This window comes from Choloepus didactylus, chromosome 9 (genome assembly GCF_015220235.1).
Source record: "Choloepus didactylus isolate mChoDid1 chromosome 9, mChoDid1.pri, whole genome shotgun sequence".
Lineage (NCBI taxonomy): Eukaryota > Metazoa > Chordata > Mammalia > Pilosa > Megalonychidae > Choloepus > Choloepus didactylus.
Window position 1 is genome coordinate 93,860,025 of NC_051315.1, and position 20,180 is coordinate 93,880,204.

The 20,180-nt window shown below is 38.4% G+C and overlaps 1 protein-coding gene and 1 pseudogene across 1 annotated transcript in view; both read left to right on the forward strand.

The window, feature by feature from the left end:
- The first annotated feature begins 2,742 nt into the window (after positions 1 to 2,742).
- Positions 2,743 to 3,570, forward strand: LOC119544743 (annotated as a pseudogene).
- Positions 3,571 to 15,671: 12,101 nt separating this feature from the next.
- The window catches only part of CDK15 (cyclin dependent kinase 15), a 93,270-nt gene continuing 88,761 nt past the window's right edge, over positions 15,672 to 20,180 (forward strand). The window contains exons 1-3 of the mRNA XM_037849684.1: positions 15,672 to 15,826; positions 16,506 to 16,655; positions 16,869 to 16,963. Coding sequence (XP_037705612.1) covers positions 15,704 to 15,826; positions 16,506 to 16,655; positions 16,869 to 16,963 — 368 coding nt within the window. The 5' untranslated portion in view covers positions 15,672 to 15,703. The remainder of the gene's footprint in view (positions 15,827 to 16,505; positions 16,656 to 16,868; positions 16,964 to 20,180) is intronic.

Below are 20,180 nucleotides of genomic sequence, written 5' to 3' on the forward strand. Positions count from 1 at the left end.
AGATGTGACTCACCAACTGTGAGTGATAACTCTGATTAAATTATTTCCATGGAGGTGTGGACCCTGCCACTCTGGGTGGGTCTTGATTGGTTCACTGGAGTACTTAAGAGAACTCAAGAGCTGACGCAGATGCTTGCTGACACTTGGAGATGCAGACAGAAGGACATTTGGAGATGCTAAACTAAGAGATGAAGCCCCGAGATTGCCCTGGAGAAGCTAAGAAAGGACTCCCAATGCTTAGAACCAAGCAGAGAGCTGAGAGAAGCTAAGAAAGACAGAAGGCCAGAGATATTTTAGAGAAAGCCATTTTGAAACACACCTCAGGAGCAAAGGACCAAGAGATGCCAACCACATACCTTCCCAGCAGACAGAGGTGTTCCGGACACCATTAGCCTTCCTTCAGTGAAGGTATCCTCTTGTTGATGCCTTAGTTTGGACACTTTTATGGCCTTAGAACTGTAAATTTGTAACCTAATAAATCCCCTTTATAAAAGCCAGTCCATTTCTGGCATTTTGCATAATGGCAGCATTAGCAAACAGGAACAGTAGGTATGCTAACAAGCCTAGCTTCTACTGGAAAAAATCTGGACATGCAAAGAAAAGGACGTCTATGTTGTCTATATTGTCATATACTCAATATTGTCAGCCATAAGCTGGGTTGAATTTATTTTTAAATATATGATCTTTTATCATGCTATGTCTTGTGCTAATTTACAAGCCTATGTGTCTCTTGTTAGATTCTAAGCTCCCAGACACTGTTTAACTTTTTTTAATTCTTAAAGACTAGCACAATGCCTTGCACTTTAGTAAGCTGTTCAGTAAAATTTATTTATTGAAATTGAACAATTTGAAAATTTGTTGAAATGCAGTTCATTGAAACAGGCATAAATAGCCCTGCCAGCTACCCTGACTGCCATTGGGTCTAGCTCTTATCCTCTGATTGATGGCCCACCAGGAGGAATTGAGGAGGGATTCTCCCACTTTTCTACTCTTAAAAGTCATAGAAGACAAGGATCCCCCTAGGCTCAAAGGACAACAGGATTGAAGGCAATGGCTTAAATATCTGCCCTGGGCCAACCCATGGGATTGTGTGTGAATGTGTATCTGTGTGTAGAGGAGATGTTGGGGTGATGTAGCCTCTGAGAGATGATGATACTTGGACTAATTTTAACAATGTTGTAATTCAATATATTTTATAATGTACCATTTGCAAAAGTGTGTTCCATTTTTAAAACAAACCCATGAAAGGTTTAATTTTCCTAAATTACAGATGAAAAACTGAGGTACAATGACTTGCCTAAATTAATCCAACTATTCTGAGTCACAGAGGGCCTCTAACCTAACCCAGGCCTCCAAAATCTAGGTCTCCAAATTCAAAATCCTTTGGTTGTCTCCCCATTCCAACCACCACTGGATCAAGGTATTAAGTAGAGAGTTCAGGACTAAGATAAAAAGTAGGGCTCAAGAAATGTGGGGGTGAGTGGGGATGAATGGGATCAATATGGGAACTCTGTACTTTCTGCATTTTTCTGCTCTAAAAAATAAAGTCTATCAAAAAAAGGGAGAGATGATAGAGGATGATAGAAAAGAAGTAACAGGGTCAGTGAAAGCCAATATTAGAACCTGACAGAGGATAAGATTCATTGGAAGGCAATGTACAGGGATATGCCTCAGAGTGGTATCAGAATTACTAACTAAGCTGTATTAGTTAGGGTTCTCTAGGGAAACAGAATCAATAAGAGACATCTGTAAATATAAGATTTTATAAAAGTGTCTCACACAACTGTGGGGATGCATGAGTCCAAATTCTGTAGGGCAGGCAGCAAACTGGCAACTCTGATGAAGGTGTTCGACGACCTCCTCAGGAAATGCTTCACTGGCTAGCCAAAGAAGAAGTGAAGGTCCTCTCTCTCTGTTCTTTAAAAGTCTTCAGCTGACTGGATTAAATCCAGCTGATTGAATTCTCTCATTGTGGAAGACACACCCTTTGTTGATGTAATCAGTCACAGCTGCAGTCAATTGACTGATGATTTAATAAACCAACCTTCTGGTTTATTGACCAGCCACAAATGTCCTTGCAGTAATGGTTAGGACAGGGCTTGCTTGACCAGACACCTGGGTACTATCACCTGGCCAAGTTGACACATAAACCTAACCATCACATAAGCAAACATTGGTTCTTGGATGCCATCCTGTGTGTGTGTGTATGTGTGTGTGTGTGTGTGTATGGGGAGAGGAGGCATTCATACACATATATACATGCTATAATTTAATTTAGCCATTTAAGTTAAGAGTTAAGAGTTGATACCCTCAAAGAGCTTACTTACCAAATTGTTAGGAAAATAATAAAAATGGTGTGATTACAATGCATAATTCAGATAATCAGTAATCAAAGAGCTCAGCCTTGGGAGAGATCATAGAAGCAAGGAAAGATTCAGGGCAGAGTTGGAACCTCAGCCAGGACTTGAAGAGGGTTACCTATAGCAGAAGGAAGAACATGTCAGGTGAGAAACACATGAAGGTTCAGTCAGAGAATAACATGGAAGTTTTGTTAGTGAGTCTACTGGGATGACTGCAGTGAAGGATGAGTGGGTGGCAGGGCAGAATAGAGCCAGTTTATCAAAAACCAAGCTGAGGAATTTAGACTTGATTCCATAGGTAAGTAGCAGGTCTTTGAATCAGAAATGAAAAGAGGCATTTTAAAAACACACCACAGCTGCTGCTTCTTCCAGAAAACACCAAATGGGGGAAGACGCCGGTGCTGCGAAAGGCCCCGGGGGCTCCGGGGGCCCTGGAACGGGAGGCCGTGGCGGCTTCTGTGGAGGCTTCGGCAGCGGGGGCTGGGGCAGGGGCCGCGGAGCTCGCAGCGGAAAGGCCGAGGACAAGGAGTGGCTACCTGCCACCAAGCTGGGCCGTCTGGTCAAGGACATGAAGATCAAGTCCCTGGAGGAGATTTATTTGTTCTCTCTGCCCATCCAGGATTTTTGATTTTTTTCCTGGAGACGTCCCTCAAGGATGAGGTTTTGAAAATCATGCCTGTGCAGAAGCAGACCCGTGCTGGCCAGCAGACCAGGTTCAATTCCTTTGTCGCCATCGGGGACTACAACGGCCACGTGCGACTGGGCGTGAAGTGTTCCAAGGAGGTGGCCACTGCCATCCGCGGGGCCGTCATCCTGGCCAAGCTCTCCACTGTCCCTGTGCAGCGGGGTTACTGGGGGAACAAGATCGGCAAGCCCCTCACTGTCCCTTGCAAGGTGACGGGGCGCTGTGGTTCTGTGCTGGTGCGCCTCATCCCAGCTCCCAGAGGCACTGGCATCGTCTCGGCCCCCGTACCCAAGAAGCTGCTGACGATGGCCGGAATCGATGACTGCTACACCTCGGTCAGGGGCTGCACGGCCACCCTGGGCAACTTCGCCAAAGCCACCTTTGATGCCATCTTCAAGACCTACAGCGATCTCACCCCCAACCTCTGGAAAGAGACTGTGTTCACCAACAACCGACCATCTGGTGAAGACCCACACCAGGGTGTCCATGCAGAGGACCCAGGCCCCTGCTGTGGCCATCACATAGGCTCTCATGAGGAAAATAAACGTTTGCGTTAAAAAACAAAACAAAACAAAACAAAAACACAAAAAGATTTTTCTGGGTTTTCAAAGTAGAGCTGTAGTCTGTGTATCTCAATCTGCTTAACTATTAAAATAGAGGCTGTATGTGTGTGTTATACTCTTAATTTTTACTGAATTAGATTACATTTTCTCTCTTAAGTTAAAAAAAAATTTTTTTAAGAAGAACTTAGACCTCTGTTTAAAAAAATGGATGCCAAGACTCTAAGTGGCTAAGATTTTAGAAAAGGAGCATCCAACTCTCCTTGACATCTGGCAGCATTTTGCTATATGGCTCAACTTCATGCTTAAAGATAATGACCAAAATGAAAAGCAAAGACCTGCTGATGACATATGATAATCTGAGAGATGATTCAAATAGAAATTCTTCTACTCATCTCATACCAAAAAATAATTAGTGGATTGAATGACTAATCACCAGATGTAGGTAAGCAGATGGTAACTTGTATTTTTAGAATGGAAGCACATGCTTGTTGAGGCATATGTTCATAAATTCTGTATTGTGACATATAAGTAACCATTAGAGCCAGCATATTTTAACAAAATTTAAATATCTATACTTAAATAAAATTTTCGTCTATATCTGAATAATTTCTGTACAATATGTGCCTAACAATGGTACTTCTCTCTTTTGTTCTTCCCTTGTGTCAATTCTTTTTGACAAAACCTATTCTAATACATCTTAGCATTTTATCTCAAGCTGGGCATTTTTAAGTCACCTTTTTTTCCCTAAAAATAAAGCACAGTAATTTAGGGCTAAAGGACCTCTTCCATGTATTACAATGTATGAAATGAGATGTGAATTGCTGGAAGCTTATATTTCCAAAAAAGAAAACATTAGGTCCCCAACCTAAAAAGGAAAAAAAAAAAATCACCTCAAATATTTATTTCCAAGTCAGTTGTTAGAACATGTTTTCCATAGGAATAGTGAGGTAAATAATAGTTTAGTTCCTGGGTTATTTGATTTATGACGTTATTTAAACACTGCATTTGCAATGAAAAATATAGCAGAAAGCAATACTTAAGCAAATTGGTAATTTAAAAAATGAGAATTGAATGAGATATTTTTCATGAATGCTGGTACTTAAGGAAAAGCAAGTTTTGAGAAAAAAGGATGCAGCGTTCGATGGAAGTTGTGGAGTTCTAGAGCGCAGCGACGAAGAAGGTGAGTGAGTGGGAAGCGGTGCCCAGACGAGCCATACTGGAGCCTGAGGCAAAAGGCAAAATGTGTTGCCCTTATATACACTTACCAGAAGATCGTTCCATGTTAAACTAAGTGAGAAATGTTAATAAAAGCCCTACATTTTTAAGAAAATGACTACTTACATATAAAGCTCCGCGCCGCCAATCTGTTCGCAAGCCATTGTAAACCTTCTTAAACACCGCCCCCCGCGCCCCCGCCTGCGGGAGGCACTCGGCAGCCACGCGGCGCGGAACCGCTGGCTGATTGCAAACGATTGTTCCAGTTGCACAACAACGTAGGGTCGTAAAATAAACAAGAGACTGTCTTTATTTAACATTTTGATGTTTTGTCCAAATGAATATTTTGCATTAATTTTGATTTTTCCAAATATTGCATTAAAATATTACTTATCTTGATTACTGAATATTTGGCGCCCGCTTATGCCTTACTCTAATCCGGTCCCTCCCTAGTGGAAAGCAGAGAGACAAGCCGCACAAGGGATCCCCCCACCACCACCCACAGGCTAAGATATTCCTTTTTTTCTTTCTTTCTTTTTTTTACTTTAGGTCTCCAGCTTCATCTGCCTTCCTCCAGTAACAAGGCTCTGCCATGGTCAGGAGCTACGTGGCTAACTGGGATCTGGAAGCTGGGGAGGGGGACAATACAAGTAGTCTAATCAATTTGCACAAGATTTTAAAACACTTAATTTTTAAAACGTGGTTAAACCTTCTAAATTTCAGGGCCTTCAGACCAACCCTTTCTTTCCCAGCCCTGGTAAACTGCTGGGTTTATGTAAGCAATAAAAGTAGTTGGAGGAGTAAGAAAAATTTATAAAGTAACTGGGTAAAAGTTGGAAAGCGGTGGGAAGAAGAAAAGTTATATATAAAAGGATGCATGTTAACTTGATAAAGAGATGGTTTGAGGTGGAATCAATTCGACTATAAGTGACAAAGTCCAAGGGAAATTGGGATGGATGTGTGTTGAGAGGAAAGGATTAGGGTTGGGAGGGCGTTCTCTGGTAGAAAAATATTGGCAGGGAAAAGTTGATATGTCCTGTTCTCCATCTGGCCACTGAGTGGAGCTGCTGGCACAAGGCTGGCTGCTTTCCGAAATGAGGGGCGGAAAGGGTTCAGGCACTCTGGGATGGACATGGGGAGAGGGAGTCCAGAGGGTCTGCCACACAGTGTGTGGGTATCAGAAATTTAAAAGCCAGGTTTTTGTAACATCCTTTTATTCGTACTTCTGCACTCACAACATATGCATATTTTAACTTAACAACTTCTTACAGGACACATTTTCAAATTGTTCTAAAACTTCATACTTTCAGTACTTCAGTGGGTACTGCCCTTCAGCACCAAAAGACAGTTTTCCAAGCTGTTTAATCTGACAGAGCAAGAAACCATAAGGTACTGGTAAATGGGAGTGTTTTATGTATTTCACAGAAATTAACAATGACAAATTATACAAAGGCACCATCATTCCTTAGTCAACAGCCCGAGCAATTGCCCTGAATGTACATTGAATGTGAGGGGCTGCCAGAAAGAGATGCCTGATGTTGAAGACAGTGGACAGAGGAAGCTCCCTCAGCCTTCACCTTTAGGAACGTGTTTCCTATAGGAAGCTTTCACATAGGTTGGGAATACCATTCTGAGTACCAGGAGACCAAATTCCCCTCCATGTACATGGGGACAGTGTGCTGGCTGGGTGGTTGAGAGCATACATCCTAGAGCCAGATACCAGTGGGTTTAAATTCTAATTTTAATTTGGATACTTACTCTCTAAGAAACTTTAGACAAATCCCAGTTTCCTCATCTAAAAATGGGGAAATAAATATCTACATCACAGGATTAAATGAGATATTGTATGTGAAGTTCTTATTTGGAACAGATTTTTTTTTTTTTAATGCCAGCTGTATTAGGTGATAATGCCTAATGAAGGGAGGGAGGATCAATTGCATACATGAAAACTCTTTGGTATAACTATCTCCCTATTCTTAAATTGTATCAAGAAGGAAAAGGGTCAAGCATGTTATGGTAGATTGATTTATGTACTCCAGAAAAAAGACACATTCTTAATCTTAATCCCATTCCCGTCGGTGTGAACCCATTGTAAACAGGAATTTTTGAAGACATTACTTTTAGTTAAAGTGTGGCCGATTGAATCAGGATGGGTCTTAATCCTATTACTGGAGCCCTCAAAAAGAAAAAGTCACCGGGAGGAGCAGGAAGCCAGACATCAACAGAACTTAAAGAGAAAGAAGAGGACTTCCCAATGTGACAAGAAAGCCAAGGAACCGAAGATAGCTGGCCAGCCAGAATGCTTCTGCCACCAAAAGCAGAGGGAAGTAAGCCTTCTAGCATCTAAAACCATGAGCCAATTAATGTCTGTTGTTTAAGCCAACCTATTATGTGGTATTTGTCTTAGCAACCGGGAAACTGAGACACCAGGTAAAAGCATAGACTGCTGTGCCTTGCTGCTGTGCCTTGCTTAGAATGCTAATTCTACCACTTCCTGTTTGTGTGACCTTGGGCAGTTATTTAATGTTCTGACTACAGAATTGTTTTGAGTAAATGTAAGTAAATGATGATTATGATGATGATGATAACAATGATTATTGTTTTTTTCTATGGAAAGCCAGAACATGGACTAAATATGTAACAAGTTGCCTCACTGTGGGAACTAATTATGATATATTTACAAATATGTTCCTTATAAAAAGAACATTGAAGGACTATTTCTCAAAACCGTGTTGTTACATTGAAAGTGGAAAATTAAATGTAAAATCGGTGTCTCTCCATTTCAAAGATCACCAAGTCACCAGTTCAAGTCATTTCTGGAATTTTCCCATAACTCATTCTGACTCAAGAAATTAAATAAGCAATGATACAAATGCAAAGAACAACAGAGAAAACACCTAGACTCTAGAAGCATATTTTTTTCTTAAATAGAAAATAGGAGGTCCTCCACCTTGCATCTACAAATAGCCCAAAGATTCCTATGCTTTTAAACAATGGGTTCTTTTTTAAGTATGTTGTTCAGTACAATTACATTGTTTCATGAACTAGGCCATTGTGTTACATTAACCCTTTGCAATTAGGTTTCCTTATATGTCTGTAAAATGTCTTTTTTAATCTGTCATTGATTTCCAGTTGTTGTAGAATGTGCACCTACACATATGGAATCACTCAGCATTCTTAAGCTATTTGTAGTTAACAGTTTTGATCCATAACAGGTAAACTACTCTTTGAGAAGTGAAGGCCAGCATGTGGGGAAAGCCTGAATGAGAGGCAGGAATTTAGTATCAGAGCAAGGAGCACAGAATTTAAGGCTAGAAAACTAAGCACGGTAATAAGGGCATTTGGCATTTCTGGGCAGAAATTCCCAGAGCTCCAGAAACTGTCTTCTTAAATCAGTAAGTGCCTGTGAAATTTGGAAATATGGTCATCTTGATCCATGTACTTTCTCAATGTTAATCTTGCTCTTTCTTGAAGGTAGTAGAAATAGAAGATGACACTAGCGTTTGCAACATCAACTTTATTGTGAAAATTAAATATAGGTAAACACACTAATATGCAATAATAATATAATGTAAATGAAAACCATAAATGCCTGTAAATTTAAAATGGAGATCTAGATATCATGTGCTTGCAGTTCTGTGTATTGTTGACAGTCAGCACTCTCAGCATATGTTCTAGTTTACTAATGCTGCCGGAATGCAAAACACCAGAAATGGATTGGCTTTTATAAAAGGGGGTTTATTTGGTTACACAGTTACAGTCTTAAGGCCATAAAGTGTCCAAGGTAACACATCAACAATCAGGTACCTTCACTGGAAGATGACCAATGGCATCCAGAAAACCTCTGTTACCTGGGAAGGCGAGTGGCCGGCGTCTGCTCCAAGTTCTGGTTTCAAAATGGCTTTCTTCCAGGATGTTCCTCTCTAGGCTTCAGCTCCTCAAAAATGTCACTCTTAGTTGCTCTTGGGGCATTTGTCCTCTCTTAGCTTCTCTGGAGCAAAAGTCTGCTTTCAATGGCCATCTTCAAACTGTCTCTCATCTGCGGCTACTCTCTCATCTTCTGTGCATTCTTCAAAGTGTCCCTCTTGGCTGTAGCTTCTCTTCAAAATGTCACTCTCAGCTGGACTGCATTCCTTCTGTTTGTCAGCTCATTTATATGGCTCCAGTGATTTAATTTAGACCCACCCTGAATGGGTGAGGTAACACTTCCATGGAAATTATCCAATCAGAGGCATCACCCACAGTTGGGTGGGGCACATCTCCATGGAAACTCTCAAAGGATTCCAATCCAATCAACACTAAAATGTCTGCCTCACAATATTGCATCAAAAAATATGTTTTTTTCTGGGGGACATAATACATTCAAACTGGCACAGCATATAAAAGTTTCAATTTAAGATGCTCCAGAAAGAAGGAAGAAGTATGATTTAAGAATTGTACACTGTGGTTTTTATTTAGACCAAAGATGATGTCAAATGCCTCTTGATTAATGAACTAGCAGTATTTACCTATTGCCAGTTCATCCCAAATAGGTAATTCAAACCTAGGCCTAAAAGTAATGAGGAATGCAACCAAAGAGAGAGATTTCACACTCTGTGTAAATACGATTATTATTGTCTCCTCATTAAATAAAATTTGGAAAATTTGGTAGGCTTTGGGGGAGCTTTATAACATTTTCTAGTATTTACTAGTTTAGTACCCATGGGCACTAAGTAACTCTCTAAAACCCAATCTTCTCAATGATTAAATGGAACAATGATGATACCTACCATTGGCATGCAGTTGTTTTTTTTTTAAATCAGTTTTATTGTGATATATTCACATATCATACAATCATCTGTGGTGTACAATCAACCGTTCACGGTACCATCATATAGTTGTGCATTCATCACCCCAATCTATTTTTTGAACATTTTCAATATGTAAAAATAAGAATAAAAAATAAAAGTAAAAAAGAACGCCTAAATCACCCTCTTCACTCTATTTTTCATTTAGTTTTTGTCCCCATTTTTCTACTCATCCATCCATACACTGGATAAAGAGATTGTGATCCATAAGGCTTTCACAATCACACTGTCACCCTTTGTAAGCTACATTGTTACACAATAGTCTTCAAGAGTCCAGACTACTAGATTGGAGTCTGATAGTTTCAGGTATTTACTTCTACCTATTCCAATACCTTAAAACCTAAAAAGGGTTATCTATATAATGCATAAGAGTGCCCACCAGAATGATCTCTCAACTCCATTTGGTATCTCTCAGCCACTGAAATTATTTTGTTTCATTTCGCATGCTCCTTTTGGCAAGAAGGTGTTCTCAATCCCACAATGTCGGGTCCAGATTCATCCCCGGAAGTCATATCTTGCGTTGCCAGGGAGATTTACACCCCTGGAAGTCAGGTCCCACGTAGTGGGGAGGGTAGTGAGTTGGGTTAGCTGGAGAGAGAGTGTCACATCTCAGTAACAAAGAGGCACACAGGGGGAGACTCTTAGGCACAATTATAGGCAGGTTTAGCCTCTCCTTTGCAGTAACAAGTTCCATAAGGACAAGCGCCAAGATAGAGGGCTCGGCATACCAAACCGCCAGTCTTCAATGTTTGTGAGAACATCTGCAACAATCCAGGTGAGGAAATCCAACACCTCTGCATTCTCCCCCAGCTCCTCAGGGGGGCCCTGCATATATATTTTTATTCTCTTCCCAAATTACTTTGGGATGTGTTGCTATTTCACACTAAGCTGTACAAACCTACCAGGTCTCACTTCCTATTCAAAGTTCCATGTATTTATGGTATTTGAACATACTGTATGAGTTAAAATGTTTAGGAAATAAAGATCCTGGCATAGAGTTTTGAGGATCAACTTCTGTTTCAGCATGGAGTGTGGCACAGAGCAAGCACTGATGGTAGTTGTTGATATTATTATTATTGTCATTATTATTATCATTATCATTGGTTGAATAGTGTGCCCGTAAAATACAAGTACAAACAGAACCTCAGAATGTGACCTTATTTGGAAACAGGGTCTTTGCAGAAGTAACTAGCTAAGTTAGAATGAGGGCATACTGAGCGGGGGGACCTGACATCTAATATGACTGGCTTCCTTATAAGAAGAGGGAAATTTGGACACAGAGTTGGAGGCGGAGATTGGAGTTCACTGCCCCAACCTAAGGGATTCTAGGACTACCAGAAGCTGGAAAAGAAAAGGAAGGACTCTCCCTAGAGCCTCCAGAAGGGAGCACAGCCCTGCCTACACCTTAACTGCAGACTTCTAGCATCCAGAACTGTGAGTGAATAAACTTCTGTTGCTTTAAACCACCCAGTTTGTGGCACTTTGTTATGCTAGCCCTAGGAAAATAATAAAAATATAATAAATAATAATAATACTTCCTGTACTTTTATCAAAAGCCATTCCCCTTGTGGGAATATAAGGAAACAAATAAATAATAAATATGGATTTTGTGTGAATGTGTTTTTAAGAATATTATTTTTCTACCGTTTTATTTAGAAATTCTTAAACACATAAAAAATTAATCTCCAAATAGCCTTCACCCAGTTTAAACAATTATTACCATATTTATCAATTTTGTTTTTTTCTATCCTCAACTTTATTGTTTTGGAATATTGTAAAGCAAATCTTGAAAATTATGTCGTTCCACCTATAAAGACTTTAGTATCCATCTCTGATAAGGATAGTTTTTAAAAACATAATCACTATGCAAAATTAAAAATAGGTTCTTACTATCATCTAATAATTAGTTCACATTTAAATTTTCATACTTGTTTCGAAAATGTCTTTTTACAGTTGATTTGTTCAAATCAGTACCCAAACAAGGTCTACATATATTATATATGTTTGTCGGGTCTTTTTAATTCACTTCTTCCTCTTTTTCTTTATGATACTGATTTGTTAGAGAAATCAGATCACTTGTCCTTCTTTGTTTGCTTCCTTGTATTATTTAACTTCTCTGTTCTATTTCTTTTAATTTTGTTTTAGATCTAGAAACTTGATTATATTCAAGTTTAATTTTTTTTCTTTAGCTAAAAAAAGCCATTACAGGTGATGCTGTACACTTCCTGTTGTATCACATCAGGAGGCACATAATGTCTGAATATTCCAAATTTGGTGAAAATTTAAGATTGATCAGTGGGCTCAGGTGCTGTCAGCCTGACCCTCCATTGCAAATTACTTATCAATCTTTTACCTAATGATTTTTTTTTATTGTTTTGCAACACATTTATTTGAAGGCCATTGTTGATTGTTGCCTATATCCTTTATTACTTTAAAGATTGCATAGAGTGATTTTCTACTTCTGTCAGTTTCTTCTGCATTGATTAGCTGGAATTCTTCTATGAGGAAGAACTTTCCCCTCATTAGCTATTTGGTAACTCTTCAAAAAAAGTTTGTTTAGAAAAGACAAAATAAATATTTGCCTTTTTCCCTTTATTCATAAATTTTCAGAGTAATGAGTTGGTATGCAGGAAACCTCCAAGTGACCAAATAGTATCTTGTTTAGAATAATTATAATCTTATGGATTAACTCATTTAATGTGTTTCAATTCATTACAGACATTATTCTTTTTGATACTCAAAATGTCCCATCATAAGCCAATGGGAGTCACCTATGTCTTTTTTTAGCATGATTCCCATTGGCGTAAAAACAACCTGGATATCTTTCTCGCAGACTTCCTTGTTTTCTGGCAAGAAAGATGTCCCAGGTTCATCTTGTAGATCTCATGCCTCAGGTCTGAATCTGCCATTTTTTCCATGGATGTTTGGTTCTTTTTCAGCAGAAAATGGTAGTTGGAGGTCATGAATTGAGCACTAGGGTTGATCATTGCTATTGAGTTGTCATTGCTTCTAGGCTTTTTTGGTTGGTAGAGTTTTCTTTTGTTTTATTTTGTTTTGTTTTTAAGGAAAAAAAATCATGAGTTTATACTGATATTGCCTAATCAAATTTGAGATAACATAATTTTTACTTGATTTCTTTGATGTTTCTATTTTCTCTTGTGCTGAAAAGTTTGTTTCTAGTGACATTAACACAATTATTTATTTGTTTTATCCTAAAATACACCTATAATAGTTTCAAAATAGTAATATTAATAATGCTAATACTGGGAAGACTACTGACTACTCTGTTTTCCCCCTCATTTCTTTGCCACAAAAGGTAGCACACTATAAGCATGGTGCTGCTTTTTCCATTTTCACTTAACAATATATTTTGGTGATCACTCCATATCATTATTTAGAGAGCACATTCCTCTTTACAGCTGCATATTACTCCGTTGTGTGGATGTATTTGGATTATCTTTAATGTTTCTGACACAAATTTCACATTATTCCTCATGTTATTATTTGTTGAATGCTTCTGATAATCTAGATAGTTGTGCTGGTTTGAAGCTGTTATGTACCCCAGAAAAGGCATGTTCTTTTAATCCATCCCTGTGGGTGCAGACCTATTATATTTGGGACCTTTTGGTTAGGTTATTTCAATTGAGATGTGAACCACCCCATTCAAGGTAGATTTTAATCCCCTTACTGGAGTCCTCCATGAGAGGATAAAGGACATGCAGAAAAAGCCCAGAGAGCTCAGAGAAGCCCCAGGGAAGCTGAGAGACAAGGGCACACCCACATAGCTGAGAGAGGAAGCCACTGAAGCCAGAAGCTGAAAGTAAAGAAACCTGGAAGACAAGGACCAGCAGACGCTGACCATGTGCCTTCCCATGTGACAGAGGTGTCCCAAGATGCCAACAGTCTTTCTTCAAAGAAGCTATCATCCTGTTGATGCCTTCATGTGGACATTTTCACAGCCTTAGAACTGTAAATCTGTAAGCTAATAAATCCCCATTGTAAAAGTCAACCCATTTCTGGTATATTCCGGCAGCTTTAGCAAACTGACACAATAGTCTAGAAAGGTTATAACTAGATTAAAATTCCTAATAAATTGGTTAAATTTAATTAAGACAGCATTAAAGATTGGAAAAAGTACAGACTTCCAACCAAGCATAGGAGTTTGAATATACACCAATAATGGAGAAAGGTAAAAAGATCCCAAAAATGTAGGTGATAGGGAGAACTAGCCTGAAATTATCAGTAACATATGATTTTACTGCTATTTTTAAAATGGTTACCATTTAACACAGATGACAAAACAGCTTCTCTCACTGTGAAGTAGACCAGGTCACTGAGGTAGGTCCAGCCATGTTGATCTGGAGTGACCCATAAGCTGGGGCTGGTTCACAATTCACAGTGAAAACATCAAAAATTTCTTTCCTTATTCAGAAATCTTTGGAAACAAAATTTTTTTGCTGAGATAAAACTAGAAAACATCTTAAGAAATTATATAACATTTTTCCTTGACTTTAAACAAAACCACAAATTATTTTATATTCGGAAACTCTGAAGGATATTTCACAATTGTCCTCAGTAGCCCATTCTAGTATTTAAACATAGCATCTTAAACCTTTAAAAAATCAGTCTATTCTATTGTAGCACACTTGTGACTTAGGTTGTTAATTCCCTAAGATAATAAAAATGCTAGTCATTTTAAAATTCTACAACTTATGATAGAGAGTGGTAAAGAAAAGTTGTCCCAAAGATGAAATTCACAGTCTCGTTTTAGGAAAAAAAAAATAACATTTGGGATAAAATGTATCATAAGCAATATTATGTTATATTTTAATGGAATTAAGAAATATTCTGAAAAACTATAGTCTGAGAAACTAGCTCCTCACTCAGTTGATTGTCAGTCAAAAGTTTTTTGTTTGTTTCAGTGTGACTAGTTTCTTTTTTTATTAAATATTCAAATTTGAGTGAATCTTTGAATTGGCCTGCTTTTAGGTCTCTTCTCTTATGGCAATTTTGAGCTAAAACTCAATACTCATAATTTTATTATCTGAAAGGTTTTTTAAACAATTGTGAGGTTCAGACTTCAAATATCTATTAACATCATTGTGATAATAGATATGACTCTTTTTTTCCTTAACGATAATGGTAATGATGGTGATGTGTGTGCATCCTATATTCTGTCTCGCTCTGACTTTTATGTTATAGTGGTAATAGCCTTAAAATCTATTAGAGGAAAAAGCTCTGTTCAAAAACTACAGACTTCAAATCCAGGTCAAGCCAGAATTCCTTGGCATGGCGTCTATTACACACACTAAACATTAGTTATATTTCTGTGGAAGGAAGGAGGGAGGGAAGGGATGCGAGAGATATTTCATTCAAACTCCTCTCTCTCCGCCACTGACCAACATTATCTGTACAGTAAGAACAACATATTTATCTTTAATAGATGTTCACTACATAGTTTTGAATAATTGGGTGAATGAATGCATGACTACCCCTCTGGGACTATTATGTACAATGTTGCTTGAAGGCAAAGAGATGCCATAGATTATCTTCAGCTTTCTTCCTGTTCTGTGAATCTATGAAAGTTGGCTTGGTTGCAAATTTGTGTTAACATCTGAAAAGCAAAAGGCTTTCAGATGAAAGGCAGAGAGAAAGTACTCCTCAACGTGTCCACTCTTTCATTAGGGAAGCCTAATAAATATCATCATTTATATGGATAAACAATGTCAATTCACCTAAACTCCGTATTCCAAAAGCACTCTTAACTGTGCCAGTTTTTACTCGATCCAATATTAGCCACCTGGTTTTTAGTTGTGCCCATGTGAACGCAGGCAGCAGCCTTTCCAATGTATAGTTTCTTGCACTGATAACGGAAAACTGCTGAAGTCATGAGGCTGCTCCAGGCAGAGCCCTCATGTGAGTCATATGAAAGCTCCGGCATTGCTGACCTCTGGTAAAAAGGGAGCGAACAAGGACGGGAGAGGCAGAGGGGAGAGATTCAAATGCGGGTTTTCTCTTTGAACCCAGAAGATTATGGGTCAAGAGCTGTGTGCAAAGACTCTACAGCCTGGCTGCAGCTGCTATCCCGGTTCGGAGGGAGGCGAGGCACGCAGCCGTCGGAGAAGTCCGCCTGGGACCACGGAAGCTACGTTCCAGGTATTTGTATACCCGGCAGGAGCATCTTTCGCTATTGATAGACTAAAGGGTTCAGAAACTCCCTCTCCGTAGCAGGGTCTGATTTTTTTCTGGTAGGTCTAAACCAATAAAAAGAAAATCCTATTAAAGTCACAGAGAATTTATGGCTGCTGTTATCAAATTTGGAGATTTTCTTGTAAAACAAGAGGAAGAAATAATCCTGTGCTTTGCACTGCGCAAAAGCTCACTTGACATGAGGTAGAGAAAGGAGTTATTCTGTTAAAATCCCTGGGTTACTAAGTTACAGAATGGAGCCCCAAAGAGCAAGCTGCAGTATTGGTATGCTGTGCATTCAAAATTCAATAATTAGCTCATGGTTATGAGCAATTTCATACTAGAAGATAAATTAGGTGGACATGAAAAAAAGCCTGAGTTAGAAAAATTAGAAAACATCCATCAAAGAGATTGAGGTTAACCCAAGTGTCAAAAACATTTTTGAGTGAAGAAACTGTGCAGTGTTTCAGTAATTGATACCATTACGGTCTTTTTTAGGAATCTGACTTTCAGGAAAGGTACCTTTTGGGGACGTAGGAAGCTTAGAAAACATTTGAGAGTGAAAATCAGGCAAACAAGAAAATGATTTATGCTGGCCAAGCATAAATTTTATTCCTTCGTTATTTTTTTTCTTTTTTCCCTCTAGCTAACAGACCTAAGAGAAGCATCATGTTCTATGACTTCATTTCACCCCAGGGGACTTCAGACTGTTCGTGCCCGGAAGTTCAAGAGTAAAAGGCCACGGAGTAACAGCGATTCTTTTCAGGAAGAGGATCTGAGGCAGGGTTTTCAGTGGGTGAGTGAGCAGCTGATGTTGATCACGAAGAATTTAATGCGTGCTTGTCGAGAGAGGCTGGGCTGAACTCCCAGGGCAATTACTGAGTGTGCCTTTCTAAGTACACTCAGGCAATTCTGTCTAATTTCCAGGGGGCTAAAATGTCAACACTAAAAATGTACCCTTTTTTTCTTCCTCACCCCATCCCCCCTCCTCCCCGTTCTCCACGAGCAGAGAAAGAGCCTCCCTTTTGGGGCAGCATCGTCTTATTTGAACTTGGAGAAACTGGGTGAAGGTTCTTATGCTACAGTTTACAAGGGAATTAGCAGGTGAGTGGCTCAGAGCTGGGAAGGTATTTTAGAGATGAGTTTCTTATCCAGCTTTCAGAACCTGTGCAAGACATGAGAATCAATAGGGAAAGGACCACGATGATTTATGTAGCCTTGAAAGAAAAACAAATCTGCTCTAGTCAATTAAAACCAGCCTGTTAAAATGTTTATCAATCTTTCCTATCTTTTATTCAATAGATTTTCTCTACTACTGACCCAAAGAGCAATAACTGCTTTTCAGCCTGGCCTGACAGCAGTTGGTGAGGTGTCTCTCAAGGGTGTTTCATGAGTTTGCTGCTTCATTCTTGCATTTTTCCTGCATAGTAGAAACTGGTGTTGGTTTCTGCAAAGTATGATAAATGCAAAAAAAAAAAAAAAAAAAAAAAAAAAAGATAAATCCTGGGTTTTCTACACTTGCAAAATATTTTAAATGGCTGGACAATAAACATACTGCTTACCCAGAATCAACATTCCCATTTTGATAAACAATAAACTTTGTTAAACATATATGAACTGCACTGCCTTTTAATTACGGTGGGAGAAGTGAGAAGGTCTGATTTCTTTAATTTTAAAGTTACTTCAATGGAGAAAAATAATGGTTCAATTGTGGTTAAGTGTTCATTTAAAATATTTAACATAAGTACTATAAGATTAATTATTACATTATTTAACTTAGTACTTGTGTTATTATTTTTTACTTGTTAAAAACAGAATTTGAGGGGAAATATAATTTTAAATGTATACAGTCAGAATTTAATTCAATTCAACAGACTATCCTAGAAACTGAGCTTACAACAAGATTTCCTTGAAGGAACTCGGTCTAGGAATAGGAATGAAAATATATTAGAAATACTTGTCCAAGTGCACAGAAATATATGTATAAGTGTATTCATTGCAGCAAGATTTATAATAGAAAAAATTAAATCCTGTCACAAATATCAATTTATGGGGGACTACCTAAATAATTACCATATATTGAAATAGTATGCAGCCATCTAAAGTAGGAGAAAGATGTGCTAATATGAAAAGATGTCCAACAATTTGAAAAAAGCAAGTTAAAGAACAACATGTACTCTATGATCCCATTTAGGAAAAAAAGCCCTCAGATATACTGTATATGTATAAATTTGATCATGCATAGAAGAGTCTGGAAAAATACAGGAGAGATTTTAACAGTAATTTTCAGGTGGTTGGAATTGTGGTGTAGAGGGGAAAATCACTCAAATTTTGCACTTCCTACCCTATGATGAAGACATTATATTTATAATTTTAAAGATGAGTTTAAAAATATCAGAGATAGATAAAAAATGTGTTTGATAAATTTAACATCAATTACTATTTTTTAAAACTCTCAGCAAAATAGGAATAGAATGATAGTTCCTCATTATGACAGAATATCTACTTCAAATCAACAGCCCACATACTTTATTTTTAATTACCATTAAGTTAGAAATAGGGAAGAATGCCCATTATCCATCATTGTTAAAGATTATCATAAATGTTCCAGCCAATGCAATAAGAAAAATCAAAACAGAATATCATTCTTGTGGATTATAGACTTGTCTACCAAAAAAACCGCAAAGAATCATCTAAGGAAACCATTTAAAGTGGTAAGATAGAGCAATAAGGTGATCAGTTGCAAAATTAAAATATATTGATCAGAAGTCATCTTATAAGTAATAATCATTTAGAAAATATAATATGGGAAAATTATACTAAAATAATCATTAGCATTGAAAAATGGACAGAATTTAAATAAAGATTTGCTAAGGAACATAAAATACTTGAAGAAAGAGCTAGGCAGGCATTCATTCATTCTTCTAATATTTATTAATATTATGTTCCTGCCACTGTTTTAACCAATAAGGATACATCAGAGAACTAAATAGACAAAAATCCCCTGGTCTTCTGGAGTATACGTTTTAGTGGGATGGTAGATAATAAACAGATCAGTAAAATACTCAGTTTGTCAAAGGGTGAAAAGTGCTATGAAAAAAATAAAACAGGGAGAAGGGATAGGGAATGCCAGAATGGGGGGTGGTGGATTACAGTATTAACTAGGATGATGAGGGGAGGCCTCACTAAGGTAGTACTTGAACAGAGACTGAAGAGGGTGCGGCCTGAGCTGAGAGCATGCAAAGGGGAAGAGTTCCAGGCAGAGGGAACAGCCAGTAAAAGATCCCTGAAGCAGGAGTAGGCCTAGCACTGGATGGAAAGAGCGGAAGAAGATAAGGAGGAGTTGGGGGGTGGGGGGGAGATGTTTAGAGTCTAGTAGGCCCTTCTGGGGACCACTGTAAGTAAAGGATATTTGGATTGGAAAATCTAATAGTGCAAAGATGTCAAAGATTCTCCAATTTAGAATTTTAGTGTATTGTAAATGTATTCTAAAGCTGCAATAATTAAAATAATGTAGCACAAGTGTAAGAATAGATGGTCAAAGAAACATGGTAAAAAAAAATCCAGAACAGTTACAAATCCAAGTTAAATAAGATCTAATATATAATCATGGTGGCATTTCAAATCAGTAGAGAAAAAAAGACAATCCAATAAATGGAGCTGGGACAATTGTTAGAAATTTGGAAAAAGTGAATATACCGTATGAATTCAAACAGTTAAATGAAAAAGAAAATGTACAAAAACTGGAAGAAAAGATAAGGGAATCCCAAAGGCCTGTCTATGCATAACATTCAAGTTAGAATCCATAAGTGAAGATTGGAAGTGCTCATGCAGTCCCATCTATCCAAGTACGTTCTAGGGATCCCCAAGTTTGAGATGCCTTAATAGATATTTTACAAGGGTCAAATCAATGCAGGGAACTGCTGAACAAAATCAGATGTGATCCGTGATCGTAGGTGCTCTCAGCATCTTTAAAATGTTAATGTGCACTGTGACTGTCTAAGAAAGTTTTACAGTACAATATAAAGCATTTTCTAAACTTATTTGACCAAAAAATAATTTTAGGGGGAGGAATTTCACAGCGCCATGCATGAAAACACTTGGAAAAATACTGAACATCATAAAAAAAATTAAGTTCTATGCGGTCGCAGTTGATTCGTCTGAGGGGGGGGAGGTGGCGGCCGGTTGCCAAATCCTAGGCTCTCAGGATTGCTTGGAGGGTACCGGCGGCGGGGGCTCTTTCCCGGAGGCGAGGGCGAGGCGGGGGACTGGGCCCGGTCCCCGGCGTAGGCGTGCAAAGTATGGAGGGTGGCGAGAAAGG